At 28.5% G+C, this 18,048-nt stretch overlaps 2 protein-coding genes across 2 annotated transcripts; both read right to left on the minus strand.

The window, feature by feature from the left end:
- Window positions 1-3,794: 3,794 nt before the first annotated feature.
- Window positions 3,795-4,686, minus strand: LOC109814107 (basic form of pathogenesis-related protein 1). The gene has a single exon (XM_020378454.3). The coding sequence runs from the start codon at window positions 4,625-4,627 to the stop codon at window positions 4,139-4,141; it is 489 nt and encodes a 162-aa protein (XP_020234043.2). The 5' UTR covers window positions 4,628-4,686; the 3' UTR covers window positions 3,795-4,138.
- Window positions 4,687-11,169: 6,483 nt separating this feature from the next.
- LOC109814069 (putative pectin methylesterase CGR3) lies at window positions 11,170-15,517 on the minus strand. Its single transcript, XM_083067236.1, has 7 exons — window positions 15,358-15,517; window positions 14,578-14,728; window positions 14,281-14,320; window positions 13,243-13,284; window positions 12,100-12,474; window positions 11,754-11,809; window positions 11,170-11,548 (listed from the first exon to the last, which is right to left on the minus strand). Exons 2-7 carry the CDS (start codon window positions 14,698-14,700, stop codon window positions 11,396-11,398), a joined length of 789 nt encoding a protein of 262 aa, XP_082923362.1. The 5' UTR covers window positions 14,701-14,728; window positions 15,358-15,517; the 3' UTR covers window positions 11,170-11,395.
- Between the last annotated feature and the right edge of the window lie 2,531 nt (window positions 15,518-18,048).

Below are 18,048 nucleotides of genomic sequence, written 5' to 3' on the forward strand. Positions count from 1 at the left end.
TGGAGTTTGAAGTTAAGTACTTTAAGACATTATATTGCATACTCAATTTTTTTTTTTCGTGTTCTCATCAACATATACATGAACAATATGTGTAGCACTTCACCCTAATATATAAGAGGTATATGTGGAAATGAGTTATTATTAGTGCGGCAGATTTGAAAATTTTCTTTAATGAGGACCAAGAAATAGTCTTTAGAAGAAAAATATTATAAGCCTTTACTTAATACACAATTTCAAGAAATACATTTGTATAATTGTCTAATTGTGTTACCAACTAAATCTTAATATTTATGTGTTCAGTATCGAGAATGAGAGAAAGTAATGGGATAAAGTGATTAAATAAATACCATTTTTTATACAATGTTTTACCTTTATTAAAAAAAGTGTCATGGGGTAACACATATTTTTATGGGAAAAAAGTTTTTTTGTGAACATATATAATAAAATAAAATAAATAAATCTTGTGGAGACAATTGTCCCCGTAGATGTTAACGCGTATTGCACCGGGTGTTACCTCCTTAGTAAAAAAATAAAGACAAAAAATTTCATTAACCTAATACTTGAGTGTTATTTTTGAGTTAAAGGTGGAAATTTACATCCAATCATTAAAATTTTGACCATTATTTATTATTTTTACATGTCATTTTATTATATTATATTATATTTATTCTAATTATAAGTAATAAATTTAATTTTTCTTCAATTATATTAACTTTTAAAGTTATCCAAAAATACTTTTTTTATACTCTTACTTAATTGTTAATCCTATTTCTTATATAATTACTTATAACTAGCATTAAATGCAACAATCATTTAAAATAAAGGGTATCTTTAAAATAAAAATTAAATTTATGCTATAATTAATTACAAACAATCAACTTAATTTTTTTTTATCTTGATTATTTATCCTATGTTATTTATAATTAGGATCAGAGGTAATATTTTTTTTTACTATATTATATCTTATTACTATATATCAACATTTGCATTATTTATCATTAGTGGATAAGACATTTTATGTCTCTATTTATTTTTTGTAAAAAAAGTAAAAATTTTGAAAATAATTGTATATCAACAATGTAAAAAAAGATGAAAGTCAATAAATAAAAAAAGATAAAAATATAAAGAGATAAAAGAGAGAGAGAGAATTATATGAATAGTAACCAATAGAAATGTAACAATGATAATTACTTACAAAAGTTAAAAGACTAAAATATAAAAACAAAAATTTAGATAAAATTTAATAAGCTTTTTTTTATGAAAACTTTGAAGGATTAAACAATTTCATTAAAAATAAAGATTAAAAGTGGTTGAAAGAAAAAAATATCTCTTTTATTTAATATTATAGATGTCAAGTGTCAATATTACATTAAAAAAATATTTAATTTTTAGTAAATAATTACTAAATAAACTAAAATCACAACTCAAATTACAATTATAAAATACACACGAGTAAAAGTTGAACTACAATTATAAAATTGTCATGCTTAAAAGATAAAAAAAAAGTGCATTAAAGTCAATAATTAATTATTAAGGAGTGTTTTAATAGTATTATTAATTATTTTGAAATAAAAATTATTGGATATGTTACATATGAGAGTAGTTAAAACGGTGAAAAAGAATTAATAAATATATTTAACATTATTCCATTTTTTTTATTTTTGGTTCGTCCCTGAAATATTCAGAGTCGATAAAATTTAACACAGCTACATTTACAAGATAAAATATGAACCCTTAACTTTACTTAAATATTGATGGATCCCCAATATGGAGTTTACATTATTCCCTTTAAACTTTAGAAACCGAAAAGTAAAATAACATCCTAGACTTTTACGTGCATGCATAAGAAAAGTCAAACGCACCCGACACTCCTGTAACAGATACCTTCAAAAGCAGACTAAATGGGATCCAATACTTAAAAATACTTTTTTTTGAATGCCCTTAAGTCTTGCACGTACCACAAATTAAGCAGTAAATTTTGCCTATTAACCTCAGTGGAGCCCACCGTTTTTCTTCGCGCGCGCAATAATCAGGTATTGGATTAATGATTAATGCACTTTTCTATCAGCTCTATTATACGGAGAAAAAATTGATTTTTGACGTATTAAAAAAATATTTATTTATATTAAATTTTTCTAATCTTATAATTTTTTTAACAATTATCTTATATGTAAAAAAATAGTATAACTAAATTTTAAACCTTAAACCCTAGAAAAAAAATAATACAATTGAAAAATTATATGTTAAATAAAGAATATCGTTAAATAAGATAAAAATTATTGAAATTTATTTATATTTAAGAATAAAAAAATATGAGTGTATTTTTTTTCTTACAATAAAAAAATAAAATATACAATTAGGATTGTTATTATTTATTTATTTTGTATGTGTAAAAAAAATTATGATAATGACATTGTGGAGTGACACAAATCATTTAAAATCTAATCTGAATTAGTATTCTTCATAATAGTAAAATCTTATATCAAATTAAACATTAGTGAATTTTAATTAATTATTAAATACATAATTATGTTTAATTTGAAAATCTTAAATATATCATTAACCTTTATCTGAATAATGTTGTGGATGTCATTCTCTATCCATCATTTTATAAATGTTGTGAGGCAATGTCATTCTCATTCATTTGTCAGCAGCCGGCAAAGAGAGCGAAAGCGAACATGTGTTGTTGCTTGCCACTAAACAACTGATCCGTGAACACATTTTGGCATCACTCTAAACTCCACCTGCTATGTGTCTACAACAACTTACAATACTATATTCATCTTACCATTTTTAAGGAATCAAATTCTATATTTTTAGACCTATATACTTTTTACCCATGATTGCATACTCCTCTGATTTCACAATTTCCCTTCATTAGCAACTTTTCTAACATACTCGTTCCTTTTAATTAAGATTATGGAGAATCCCTTATTATTAATCTGACATAAATAATTTGCATATGACAGATTTGATATCTTATTTTACATTTCCTGTTAATTAATACGCATTTATAAAATATTTTGATTATTTTAAAAGTAGTACTCAATGTTTTCTTTGCTTTCTTATAATAAATATTTATCTTTCTATTAAATACTTTTTTATTTTTTCTTGATCGCTGAATAACATTAATTTGTCTTATTTTTTTTATTTTTTTTATAACTATGGTATAGATACAAACTATCAATCATTTATTAATCTATGTTAAAAATTGTGAGTTCATGTATGACAGATATTTTCTTTCTAATATAATTTATTTTATACCTAAAGTTAGGATTACACCTTGAACATTTTATTTAAGAGATAGAAATTGTTACTATTCATGTCAATCAATATTGATTATCTCATTTTATTTACGACTCATTTCATAATTAAATATAAATAAAATTAGGTAATTAATTTATGCAATAATTTAAAATTAATTAATATCATTTAATTTTGTTAATCTGTTTTAAAAATTAACTTGTTTCCATTATTATTTTTATTGAAATTTGATATCAAGAATAAAAAGAACCGTTGAAATAAAATGAATCGCAAATAAATAAAAATATTTATAAATAATATTATTAATAAAATAAAATAAATTAAAATTAAATTATAATCGGAGAGAGGATTTATTTGGTTAAAAGTGGGTGGTTTTAGTTAACTAACTCTAATTTTGACTTTATCTATAGACATGCACTTACAATAGTTTGGTACTGTGGACTCTGTTAGTATTTGCATTTGGCTCAAATGTTACTAGCCGCACTTCACAGTTTCAACTTTCAACTGGGAAAGCAACCGTTAATGCTGTGTGCCTACAATCAATTTTTTATTTAATAAATATAATAATAATTTATTATCATTAATGTTTATAATTAGAAGTAATGGAAACATTAAGATTTAAAATAAAATAGAAAGTAACTCCAAGCGTGTAGTTCAGCGATAGGAGTTGATCCACGCTTAAACAAGGTCAGGAGTTTGAATCCTGTCTTGTGTATGCAGTTGCGTTAAATCTTGGGACCAGCTATCCCACCCTTTGAGGTGCCTCCAACGTAACGAGGAGATTAGTCACTGCTGTCGGCGGTTGATACTCCATGGACGAAAAAAAAAAAAAAAAAAAAAAAAAGTAACATTAATAGACACAGATGGTAGGAATCTAATAAGGTCGTTCCCCTTGGATGTTCCCGGGAGGCGAATAGCTGCAAATGAGAAAGACCCAGCCATTGTTACATTTGGCTTTAGCGCAGCCAAGATGAAGGGAATCGCGCCACACAATCTGAGTGTAGTGGAGGCACTCGTCGTGGACGCAAGCGTTGGAGTGGTAATCATAGTAAGGCTTCTCCGTCAGCCAGAACTTCACTGCGTCCGAACCCTTCATCTCGCCGTAGCCCTCAGCCAGGTTCTCTCCGAAGGGTCCCATGGAGTGTTCCAGGTTGCAGTCTGGGATTCTCTCGTTCGCGTACCTCTGAGCGTACGCTTCCAGGCTGTGGTTCCATGAGAGTGGGCCCACGCCAACCTCCGCACGGGCCTCGTTGTGGACCTTCAGAAACTCTTCCGCCCTGCTCTGGGCTACGGACACTCTTGCTCTTGTACACAGCAAGACCAAAGTGGAGAGGATCACATTCACATGCCATGGAGACATCATCTTTTCTCTTTTCTTTTTCTCAATCACTCACTCTGAGTCTGAACCACATCTACCTTAAGCTTTCTATTTATAGCCACATAATGTTTTTTAATCAATGCCTGCTGGTGGCAGCCACTCATCTTTCCCTCTTATCAAACTACAATTAAAATCATAAATACAACATCACACCTTCCTTATTATACTTATTATTAACTGTTTCAATATCTTTAAAGACTCGTATATGTTAGGAATCGAGATTAAAAATAATTTAATAATTTATTAAAACATATTTTCAAGAATAAAATTATGACGATTTAATAAATATTAAAATAGGATAATATTTTGAATGTGATAATCTTAATGATAAAAATAGATTTACAAATGTGACGATCCTAATGATCATAGATGATTTAAAGTTAGAAAAAAAAACTCAATGCAAAATATTAAAATTAGGAAAGTGATCCTTTTTGTTTTTAGTTTAATTTTTATATATAAAAATTATAATTTTCACCCATTAAAAATCACCTTAATATAACTCTAAAAATTAACTATTGCCAAATTCAACAATCTTATCATATTTGTACTTCACTATAAGCAATTATATTTTATCAAGTAGGACTAATATAAATAGGAATACTTTATCTTACTAATTAACATAATATTAACTCAACTTTAAAACTACTAGCTAGTTTTTTTTTGGATTAATTTACGTTTGATTAAATACATGACAATTTATGATGTTGAAAAAATTATTTATATTTTTTTATCAGTAGGAATATAATATCATATCACAATCACTAGTGCAAAAGAAATATTTTACGTTGGTTATTTTGAGATTTTTACGTCGCAAAAAAATTGACATTAATGCGAGAGACGTAAATTTACGTCGGTTGTGATGGTCGCCGTAAATTTACGTCGAACATTGCCAAGGTCTGACGTAAAATTGCAAAGGCACAAATTTAATGCATCTGGAACGGCCCGTTCTAATTGCAAAACGGGCCGTTCCAGATGTAGAAACGTGCTAAAAAAACTCTTTTACTCTCTTGTTTACAAATACACTGAGGCGTGCTATAGATCCTAGTTCGCTTACTAATCGCTTTCGAGGCCAGTCTTCAATGGCACAAAGCTTTAGTGGCATAGAATCGAATGCCTTAGTCGAATGATCGGACAGATGAAAGGAGAACTTTCTGGTGAGGCATCTGGATTTGATTCGGGTTTGGGTTGGTTAAAGCTTGAAAGGGAGTTGTGTTTTTTGAGGACTCAACTTTTCAAGCAAGAGTTGTCTTTGAAAGAATGAGAAGGAAGAGAGTGAATAGGGCACAGGAAATGAAGTCATCCAGGTTCGGAGCGGTAAGCATATATGCATTCTACTTTTTTACGTCGGATTTGGTAAGATCCGACGTAAAAAATAAAATCTGTCAAAAACTGGATACATCCGACGTAGATTTTAAATTTTACGTCGGATCCTACTAAGTCCGACATAAAAGAATTCAAAAAAATTACAAAAATATCACTGCATTTTTTTACGTCAGTTTTTTATATGTTCGACGATAAAGAGGTGACGTAAAAGACTAATTTTCCACTAGTGAATATTATAACCTCTAACTCACATCAAGCTAAAGTCCTTTGTTTAAAAAAAATATTTATATCGTTAATATATCCGAAATAATTTTTTTATTTAAAAAATTGGTATTTAAAATTGAGTTTAATTTTAATAATACTAGAGTAAGATTTTAACACTATCAATCAATTAATAACTACCTTACCATATGTTGATCAAAGTTGAATTGTGCTGAGATATCTTCTAATGGTGTCTTTTGTTTGTGTATTGTTAATAGAAAGAAAAAAAAATTGAAAGAAGAATTCGTTAAAATGGACCGGTTAAATTTTCTAACAACTATTAGTCATCGATAAAATTTATAAATATTTTATAAAATAATATAATGACTAAAAAATTAATAATCACCTTAAATATAATTATTAAATAATTATTTTAGATGATTACCACACATTTTATCCGTGATTAAATATCATCAATACATTACAACTATATATTCTTAAAAAGTAATTACTATTGGTCCTAAAATAAGTAATTAATATAGGACCCAATTAATTCAAGTCAAATATATTTACTTTAAGAAAAAAAATCCAATACATTTTTTCCAACTCAGGTAATTTTTTATTTTAGGAATGAAAAATCTTGAAAATATCTTAACTTTATTTTATTATTTTAAAAAAATTAAAGTAAGTAAATGTGGTGTAAATGTTACCTTAGATTAAAAATATACACTATCAAATCTGTTAATTCGTGTAAAATTAGATAATAAAAAAAAGTTATAAGAAAATATCTCAAATATATATATATAGTCATACAAATTTATTGACAAAGATTAACCATCAATAAAATTAATCATATTTCATAGTATGCATATGATTGTAAAAAAAATATATATATATAACCAGCAAAAGTTGGTCCGATAAAAACAAAGTTATATTCCATAAAAAATTGTGGCTAGTGGGAGAATCTCGTTAAAAGGTAATCTAACCGTGCTCTTTGAGTTTTGGAGATCTATATATCCTAACTCTGGTAAAACCCCCAAACCCAATTGACCAAAAACATTCCCTTACCAGAAGAAAAAAACATACCCATATGATCTTCTCAATACTTTAATTCGATGAAAGCGATAAAAGAAAAATAAATCAGCTGAAAAAGTAAAAGGATAAATTAAACACAGAACACAAACAAAATGCGCATGAGATTCTGTTATGGTGGCCATAAGTGAAAGTACAATTAAAAATGTTATATTTTAATGCTCACTAATACCCTAGTTATCCCCTTATCTGGATTCCACTGTTTCTGATTCTTTTACTAATAATTAATTATTTAGATAGCATTATTTATTGTATTAAGATTTAATTTTACGTAAAGTCTTCTTTGGGGGAAAGCAATATTATAAATTATAATTTCTCCTAATTATTTTTTTTATAATAATCTTATTTATTATTAATTTAAGAAAGATTTAAATGTGTAAATGCTCTTATGATATTGAATTTCTTAATGGAATATTAAAAGAATTATTTAAAAATGTGTTTTATAAATGTAAAATTATGATATAAAATGAGAAAAAGATATAAGAAAAAAGTATAATCGTAATATACTAATATTTTATTTTTAAAAATCATTTACTAAAAAAAAAAGAGCTTCTTGTGCATGCAAAATCTATATTTTGCAATTCTTCAATAATAATATATACTTTGCTTAGTTAATGAAATGAAAGAATAACAGTAAACATCATGTGACTAAGTCTCTCCGAATACTATTGAGTGTATGACTCAAACATATCTCTATCACGTATCACTACATGCAAGTAATTGCAATTGATATGTCACATGTTATGAATCTAACATTATGGGAAGAGGGACCCAATACTTCACATGTTTCTCCATCACTTGTGGCCATAAATTTCGGAAGCTTAAGATCATTTTGTATAGACGTGGAAATTTGGTGCCAATATGTGACAAGGTCGCGTGAACTTAGTTTCGATCCTATTTTCTTTTTTTGAGGCATTATGTTATTATGTTGTATTTCATTGATCGATTGGAGTGTATGCAAACAAGAACAAATAAGAAAATGATGTAGATTATCAATCATTGTCTCTTACAATTATTCTCGAACATTTTCTGACTGTTTTTATTAACTTCCTTATAATAACTACTTTTTATCAATTAATTATAAGGATGCAGGTATCAATATCACATATTTTATAGTTGTCATATATAGTATATTTACACAACAACTCTTAGAATAGTGGATTAAGCCTAACTCAATCCTACAAAACCGGCTTTGTAAGGTGAGGGTTGTTTTCCACTTATATACTATTCAATTGCCTAATCTCTAGTCGATGTGGGACTTGGGTTTTTCCCAATACACCCCCTCACGTCCAACACTATCAGGCTTGGTACGTGGATAAATGGTGGGTGGCCCTTTTTAATGATCTAGGATTGGCGGGACTTGGGTTTTTCCCAATACACCCCCTCACACCTATGAGGCATGCATCAATGGTGGGTGCCCCATTTTTAAAGTAGATCTAAATGACTCTGATACCATCTTAGAATAGTGGATTAAGCCTAACTCAACCCTACAAAACCGGCTTTGTAAGGTGAGGGTTGTTTTCCACTTATATACTATTCAATTGCCTAATCTCTAGTCGATGTGGGACTTGGGTTTTTCCCAATAACAACTCAATATATATTATATAATAAGAATAAGAATATAAAGCGTACAAGTTTTCTCAATTTTTTTAAAATAATAAGTTATTTAAAAGATTTAAAAATAATTTTTTAATAAAATTTTATTAGTGAAAGTGAAACTAAACTCAAATCTTTAAATAAAATCTTAATTTCAAATTGTTAACGTATAAATTATGATTAAGAAAGAAGATTTTACTAAAAGTGATAAATTAGATTCCCTATAAAAAATAGTTATCAACAAATATAATAATTTATAATTAAATAACAATATAATATTTTTTACCCACAACTACTGATGTATTTGTTTTATGCAAAACACGAATTCTAATGTTCCATACAATGAAAAAGATACCTTGCATAGTTTTTTTAATCAACAAAACTTGATGACATAGTCCAAGTTCCTACAAAGTGTGACATAAGCAAATTTTTATATTTTATGTAGTCCAAAGTTTGATTAGTTTTTAACTTTTTGTTAGAAAATATTGTTTAGAAAAATGTGAAAACTTTTACTATAAAATTGAAGCGACTAGGAAAAGTTTAACGAAGTTAACGGATTAAATTTCGCCGCAAAGATGGACCAGAGTCACAAGATGATGAGGGGAAAGGATCAAACACACAGAAGGAGCCATGAATAAAAGATCGGAAATTTTCATGCAAAAGCAAAGATTTAAGTAGTTTAACTATGCACTTAATATCTAATTTTTATAAGCTTTACTTTTATTTCACAAATTTTATTTAAATAAACAACAAATATTAAAAATAAAAAAGTATGATATATATATATATATATATTAAAAAAATATTTTTAATTATGGAGAATAAAAGTTTAAATTCATGGCACGATAAGGGCTAATTAAATATTTAAGTATTTATCAAGTTATTAGTTTAAATGAAATTAAACTAAATCACCATAAAGAGTATCTCCAATTTGAATATTGTGAATAAAAAAAAATTAAAGATGATCAATAAGAGAAATTAGTTCGTTGACAAAATTAGTAAATATTTTACACTAATAACAATATTATAAAATAATATTTTAATTATTTAACTGTCTTTTCTTTTTTATGTGAAAATCTATATTATTGTTGAATTTTAATTTAAATAAACTTACAATATAATATAAAAGTGTAATATCAAAAAAAGTTAAATTTAAGTTAAATATCACATGATTCAATGGTTGAATCAGTTAAATTTAAATTATCAAAAAAGTTATTAAAAATATAAGATTTGATATAAATGTTTAGACTTATACCTTGTGTCAACAGATGCTAACTATATATGTGTGTGTGTGAGAGAGAGAGAGAGAGAGAAATTCCCTTATTTTAAAAGTAAACTAAAATAAGTAAACTTACCTAAACTTAGTTCACTCAATATTTATGTTCTAAATCAAATTTTAATAATATAATCGTTGAATTAAAAGTTTTTAATACATATATCAAGTTTGTAAATTTTTTAAAAAAATTGAAAACTATTTAATACTCTATTTTATTAATTCAAATTGATGAATAAACATAAAAATATTTTATACATTGATTTAAATTAATTAAACAAAGTATTAAATAATTTTTAAAAATTTTAAAAATTTATAATCTTGATTTATACATTAAGAATTCAACAAAAGAATCATTAAAAATTGATTTAGAACATGAATAATGAGTGAAATAAGTTTAAATAAATTTATTTTTAAAATAAATAAATTTCTCCTCTTATTTATATATATATATATATCAAAATTATAATGACACTAAAGTTTAAACTTAAAAACCATATGCATATTACTCGGACTTCCTACTTCTAAGTCAACCCTAGTAATTATAATCATTTGTTTATATAACAAATTTATTAATTTTCATAACTATTTTAATTGACATTCGCGTGATTTATGATTGATTAATAGTGTAATTTTTTTACACTTATATATATATATATATATGCACAAAGTTGACAAACTAAATCCAAATTGTGAAAATTGTTTACATAGTGCGTAATTATACAAGAACAACTGCAGTACTGCACTCATTGCTCTATGTTCACAAGCGGAAAACGTTAGAAGACACTCTACAGTTGGCAATGGCGATTGGCATGACAATTGCCCAGAGTAGGAAATAACTTGATGAATGAAAAATATTATAGCAATAAAGTAAATGTAATTCTGAAAATTTTGTTGAAAAAAGGCTTCAACAAATACGGTTCTCCCGTCATATACCATACAAGAAAAAAAAAACAAAACTACTGCTTTAAAAAGCCATAAAATGTGTCAAATTTGTAAGTATTCTAAATGGTAAATACTTTACCAAAGAAACAAAGAGCAGTTGTGAAAGCAAAACATGTGGAACACTATCAAGACAAAAATAGTTTACAATATTGTCAATAAAATACATAATAGTTGAATCTAAAATATGTCATCACGATGGAACTATAATTTCAACAGTTTGTATGGAACTTTACCCTTCGGGTGCTCAAGATGCCTATCTCATCAGCAAGGCTTCTAACCATTAAATAATTTAAATGGAGTATGAAAACAAGACGGTGAAAGTTTCAAGGGTATGATTTGAGGTGAAAAACTTGGCATGCTGGCTTGTATGCCTTCTTGGCTGAAGCCTGTTCAAACTTCTTTCCAGCAGTTTCATTTTCTTCTAAACTTGTCTGAAGGAAAAACCTTATCCACCAAGATGAGCTGCGCAATTTGGCCTTCATAAAAATAACATCAAAAAGGAGAAGCTGAATTAATGACATTATTTTGGGTAATACCTAACACTATTCAATTATAACTTCCCCTTGTTACCATGACATGTGCAATGTGCTTAGTTCTTTGTCAATATTTTTTCCGAGTTTTGCTACACACATTATTATTTGTCAAAAAAGCATCAAATTCAATAAAAGAACAGTCACTTACTGGACGACCAAATTTGGCTACTTCTCCACCTCTAGCTCTCTGCTGACCTGGATAACCTATTCACGAAAATGAGAAATCAGGAGAAAGAAATCACAAGCGAATTAATACTTAATTTTCTATCACATCCAACATGAGTTGTGGTCTTGTGGATGATAAAAGTAGAAGAGCATGATTTCTAGACAGTCCAGAACTGATGAAGATCATCAGTTTATCTTGACTGGAATTGCCTAGGTCTCGGAGAATATAGCCCTAAGCAGCCAAATACATATGCCCAAGAGAAAGCCAGTTTTATACCAAGTTCCAACGTGCAAAATCATAAACTGAAAGTATAGAAGCTTCAATGTACCTGAGAAGATAACAACACCATCAGCAGATACCCTCACCAACTCTGGCAGGGTTTTATTCAAGTATCTTGGAGATAAGTAATCCAATGCATCTGACACAATGACCAGAGAAAATGACTTTGCCCGATAGGGTAGAGGAAACTTTAAATCAGCCACACGCACAATGCCCTTGCGCACAAGACTTTTACACTTTGCACCAACATCATCTAACTCATACGGTTCTATTCCCCAAGCCTCAGTATCCTCTTCATTAAACAAACTAGATACCACAGAACAAGAGTCAGGGCCAACATGCAAAACCTTGTGCATGCTGTCTCCATATGCTTTCTTCAAAATGGGCAATGCCTGAAGGACTTCCAATGAGCATGATGCACCAGCTGCATATACACTAGAGCTGTTTGAACTTTGAAAAGCTAAAATGCTAAGAATTGTTTAAAATTTGAATCAACAGTTCTATATTATGTAAGAATATGTACGGACTTACATTACAAAAAAGATGTTAATAGTGTCAAACATACAAAATATGATGCAGTATCACCCAGTTCTCAGTAAGAGTATATACAACAGCCATACACAAAGATACAATATCATCAAGTAGCCAATTCTTTATCTGCTCATATTTTAGGACAATAGTAAGCCCCTATTTGGTTTCTGCATTTTCTGTTTTCAAAGCTGTACAGATAATATAAGCACAATCAATATAACTATTATAGTCAATGAGATTTGAAAGCAGGAGTAGAAAAAATTATTAGTTTCACAACACAGATTTTAAATGAATACAAATTTAAGGAACTGATAATTGAACATGTTCTGCAAAACCAAACACACCATAAACCTGCATAGTTATTAATAAATTGAAGATTTGAAGGGAAAATAATATGCATAATCCTATCTATACATGTTTGTCAACAATGATAATCATGTGTTCAAAAAGAAAAATGTGCATGCCAGTGGGAGACTTACCAATGAATTAAAAAATAAAAGAAGACACACATAGCTATTAACCAAATTTAAAGGTAATAAAACATTTTATTGATATTTTACCAAAGTTTAATATAAACAATCTCTTAAGCTGTCTTGCATGGGAAATCTTCTTTAGGCGTAACATTTTTAAATAACAAAAAAAAAAAGATAGTTTTATTTACCTTCAAGTTTGCTTACATCCTTGATATCATTGCTAGCTCCACCTGCCATGTGACCAAACAAATCAAAGTCCATATCAGTATCAATGGAATTTTATAGCAAGTGCAAGTTCACAAACAGAATGTCTTCATTGATAGTTTATGCAGTGATGTATGCCACATTCCTTTGTATTTTACATAAATAAATATTTTCTGGCTAAAGTTGACAAATTGAGAATGATTAAATGATCAATGACAGGTTGACTATGATCTATGAGGCTAGGACAATATGTATTGATCAAGCTGCCGATGACTAGTATTTGTTTGGTTTACCGTGAAGAATAACTTACATTAAAGATCTTTACTGCATTTTACAAGGTGACAGAGGAATCAACACATTTCCTGAATGAATCTGGCTAATTTACCAAATGTGGTGGATATAAATTAAAGAGAGAAATTAGCCAAGCTCCAAAGAGGATTTGTGTTCACTCTTCTAAACTGGACTACTATGTGCCTTGCTTATGGGCAGTGTATAGTTAAAACAGAGGGACTTTAGCCACCTCAAAATGCTAAAGTTTACCAAGAATCTTTAAATCTTTTCTTTTAAAGTACGGCCTCCACAAAACTCTAGAATTTTCTGCCTCTAGCTCTGCTACTGCTTATGAGCATGTTATTTTATCACTCCTCATGGTATAGCCTGAGGCCACAGTTGCTATACATATACATACATTTGTATTCCTGATTTTTCTTCAGTTAAAATGTTACATTGACCATATTCATTTTGGGTACTCCACTGTGCTATTCGGCTGTTCCCTGCCCATAGGATTCTTCTCTTAATGAACAAAAGTCTGGATTCAAACTTTAAAAACTCATGGAAGTTGTAAAGTATTTAGCCATTTAGGTCTAAAAGATCGTATCCAAAGTCAAAAGTTCACTCTGGTTGGTATTTGAAACAACATTTGGAGGGTGACAAATTCAAAATCCTTTTTTGCTTTGATTGAAGATTCTTTCTTTATGAGGATTCCAGAATTCAAGTGAAGAGATTAGTTACAAAATACGAACCTGAACTGCTGTAACAATAACCAATGAGGAGGATTGCACCCTGAAAATTTGTAAATTTCAATTTATTAAACACAATATTAGCAGCAAGCAGTGACGTATATACTGGACAAAGTAAATTGAGAAAACTGTATATTGAGTTAGGAACAAGGGGAAAAACATGTTGAAAATATCACAACTGCAGGATCTGCTTGGTGCACACATGGTACATCAAACAGACAGTAAGAAATATTGCACACATTAAATCAAATGATATCAGACTATTTCCGTATTGATCTACATAATTCAAAGAAAACATACCACGATAACAAGCCCAATAGATAGTAGGGGAGAGTTTTGAGATTTAGACTGGATAGATGCCACAAACGGTAAACCTCCACCATCAGCTAACCGCCGTGCAGGATTTACTGGCCTCCTTGACATGATAATGGCAATGTATGAGCCTTCAGCCCTATCACAAGTTTCGGCAACATGCTAAGTTGTGGTGTTTCAAATAAATAAAATGATTTCTGGTGCCTAAGCTGTATGACTGTAATGTAAGTGTCTTCTGCCAAAGTTGTCTTTCAAGAGATAAATTTCTCTTAAAGGCAAGGCTGCCCATTTAACATTTGTTGAGAAGTAAATAAAAAGAACAGCTTAACAACTGCTGCACATAGCATGGTCGGTTGTTCATACAAGACACTACATTCTATACTTTGAAGTAGGAACCAGAATCCTGTGCTATTTATAAGAATATTCAAATTAAGTCAAAAACTGTTCTTTCAAGAGTTTCAAGTTCAACCAAGAGAATTAGCATAAGAAAAAAGTATATTTTTATTAATAAGAAGAAAACTAAGGAAAGAATAGTCTACAAGCTCAAGTACAAATACACAACATCTGCTTCAAAAGTCGGCATAAAAACAATGGATCCAAAGGAAATACACACCAAAAAAGGGGGCTAACCTATAATCGAGTAGAAAGAGGAAACAGATCGAATTGAATAAGTGATAATATAGCTCTGAAGTAAGTAAAGCAAGAATTAAATGCAATGGTTTAGTACATGAGAAGCAAATTGGGGAAAGCACGGAGAATAGGAGTTACCTTAGCTAAGAATGGTGATGAGAATGAAAGAAAGATCCCTTCAGTCACCACTCAGATCTGTGCAGTGTGCTCTTGCTCTGAGCTGTGACTGATGAGAGAGACGCGCATAGCGGTGGATTTCGATTTGGATTCATGCATTAATATATTCTCTCTCTTTCTCTTTCTTTCTTTCTTTCTTTCTTTTTTTTTTTCATTTTATTTTTCTTCTCATTATTTTTTCCACTATTATTAGTTATCACTGCGGGTGGGTATATGGACTTGAGTCCGTGGACCGGTCTGTAAGTTCGCGGACTTCACGGATAACGGACCCAATTCTTTTAATCCGTATAATCATACGAACTTTTTAGGTCCGACCCATTTAGTCCGCGGATTTTGCGGATTTAATCCGCGAGCCCGCGGATTACCCGTTTAAATGTGGACTCAAATTTTATTATTGAAGATGCTTGATTATATTTGATAGATGTAATTGGACTTACAAATATTTTATGTTTGTTTTTAAGATATTAATTAAGACTTTGATGTTTTAAGGTATTTAGAAATTTATAATGTGTAAACTTTGTTATTTAAGACTTTGATTTATTATTTACAATGTTTGATGTTATTATTAGAAGTATATTTATATCATTTTATATGTTTTTTTTCCTCATGTTTCCATAGTTAAATAAAGGAAAAGAAATTCAAAATCTGAGTCAATATTCATTTAAACAATTTAGATTTAATTGGACCCGCGGACTTATCCGTTTATCCGCGGGCTTCACGGGCCGGATACGGACTTGAAAATTTAAGTCCATTTATTTTGCGGACCGAATTTATCCGGCCCGTTAAAAATGTGGACTTCGCGGACCGGGCCTTAAACGGGCCGGACCGGTCCGCATACCCACCCCTAGTTATCACTACCGTGTTGGAGCGGTTACTTGTGCACTCGCTCACTGAGTTGGTTGACACGCACCGGCGTATGTTAGTTTCAGGGTAACCTATTCAAGCTATCATGCACCGCGGTATCGGTGGTACGAGGAATTCAGGAAAACATTTTACTTCTATTCAAGTTTTGTTACTCTGCTCGGAATTAATTTGTTGTTTTTACTTTTTAGGCAATGCTCATTCAGTTACTTTCATTAATTTTAAAAACGAGTAATTACTTTTTAAATTTAAGCTATCTCAAATTAATATTTATTATTATTTTCACTGAACGTGAATATTCACCACATGTTATACTCAAAAAATAAATTTTGATATATTCTTTGGGATATATTCACTCGCTAGTTATGTTTGATTAGAAACATTGGCATACATAATACATCTAAAAAGAAATTATATTATTACGACATCATTTTTAATGTTGGGATTATCTAGTATTTAGTGTATATATTGCTATTAACAACTTAACAATTTTTAGTGGTTTCTTCTTGATCATGTATTTTTTCTTGAAATATTATTTATGAAGATCAAGTTTAATTCTACTTATACAAATAATTTGTTGATTATTAAAATATTGGTTTGATAAAATATGTTTTGCTTTTATGAAATATCATATAAATATATAATTTTAATATTTTTGTTTTATTTTGTAATTTTGTTTTTGTAATTTTCAAATATGTCATATTTAATATAAGTTGTTGATCTTATTAACTTAGTGTTGATAAATTTAACGAGTTATATACGCCAGCAATGTATTATGTATATGTGAATATTTGAACAACGTGACAAGTATTGTAATTTGTATGTCATTTTAAGGATTTTTTTTTATCCTTGCAAAATTTTTAACATTTGATTTTAGATCTCTTAAAATTCAAAATAAAATTTAATCCTCATAAAATTCAGAGTTTGATTTTAGTATAATTGAAAAAATGATTCACCTCAACCTGCTTTTAACTTGTCTTAAGTGGGGTAAGGTAGATTAACTCAACAGTGAAAGTGGTTTGAAAACACACATTCCACTCATTAATTAGAAGTGACTTGAGAAGTTAACCCGCAAAAAATTTGCCAGAAAATAGAGAAATTCATGTTTCATCTATCTTTGTTTTAGAGGCATATAAGAAGAACTATAACTTTTTTTATTCTTAAATAAGAAATTCAAATAATTTAATAATATAGTTTAAATAAAAAAATATTAATTAATGGTTTAAATTTTATACAAATCAGTGGATATGATTATTTATTTGCTAGCTAGTGAGCACGTAAACTACTTGGGTTGAGATTGTTTGAGTTTAATCAATTTTTATTTTTATTTTATTTTTAAGTATATTTATATTAAATATTTAGAGATAGTTTTGTTACATACTGCAATTTTATCGGTTTGAGTAGAATTATCTTTCATGAAAGATATGTAATCATGTTAATATGCATGTGATTTGTAAAATAAGATTTTTTTTTCGGCTAAATATTTTTTTAGTCTTTACATTTTTTATTTACTTTATTTTTAGTTTCTATAATTTGAAATAAAATTTTTACTCATTATATTTATTTTTTTAATCTTTTTTTATCCTATAATAATTAAAATAGATTTTTTAATCTATATATTTGTAATTTTTTAGACATTTTACTCTTTATCGATATATTATTTTTGTAACATATATTTTTTTATGTTGATGTTATTGAGGTATTAATTCAATTTTATATATTTAATATCAAATTTATTTTGTTAAAGTTATTTTAAATTGTTTTTTAATATTTTTTATCTTTTTTATATTT

Source organism: Cajanus cajan, chromosome 1 (genome assembly GCF_000230855.2).
Source record: "Cajanus cajan strain Asha chromosome 1, NIPB_CcT2T_4, whole genome shotgun sequence".
In the NCBI taxonomy this organism is placed as follows: domain Eukaryota; kingdom Viridiplantae; phylum Streptophyta; class Magnoliopsida; order Fabales; family Fabaceae; genus Cajanus; species Cajanus cajan.

Bases quoted from the DNA above. Each gene is read 5' to 3' on its own strand.
- LOC109814107 (XM_020378454.3), bottom strand. From the start codon at position 4,627: ATGATGTCTCCATGGCATGTGAATGTGATCCTCTCCACTTTGGTCTTG.
- LOC109814069 (XM_083067236.1), bottom strand. From the start codon at position 14,700: ATGTCAAGGAGGCCAGTAAATCCTGCACGGCGGTTAGCTGATGGTGGA. The intron at 14,321-14,577 runs GTATGTTTTCTT...ACAAATTTTCAG, and splicing joins CTATTGGGCTTGTTATCGTG to GGTGCAATCCTCCTCATTGG. The intron at 11,810-12,099 runs GTACATTGAAGC...TTTCGTGAATAG, and splicing joins TGGTGTTGTTATCTTCTCAG to GTTATCCAGGTCAGCAGAGA.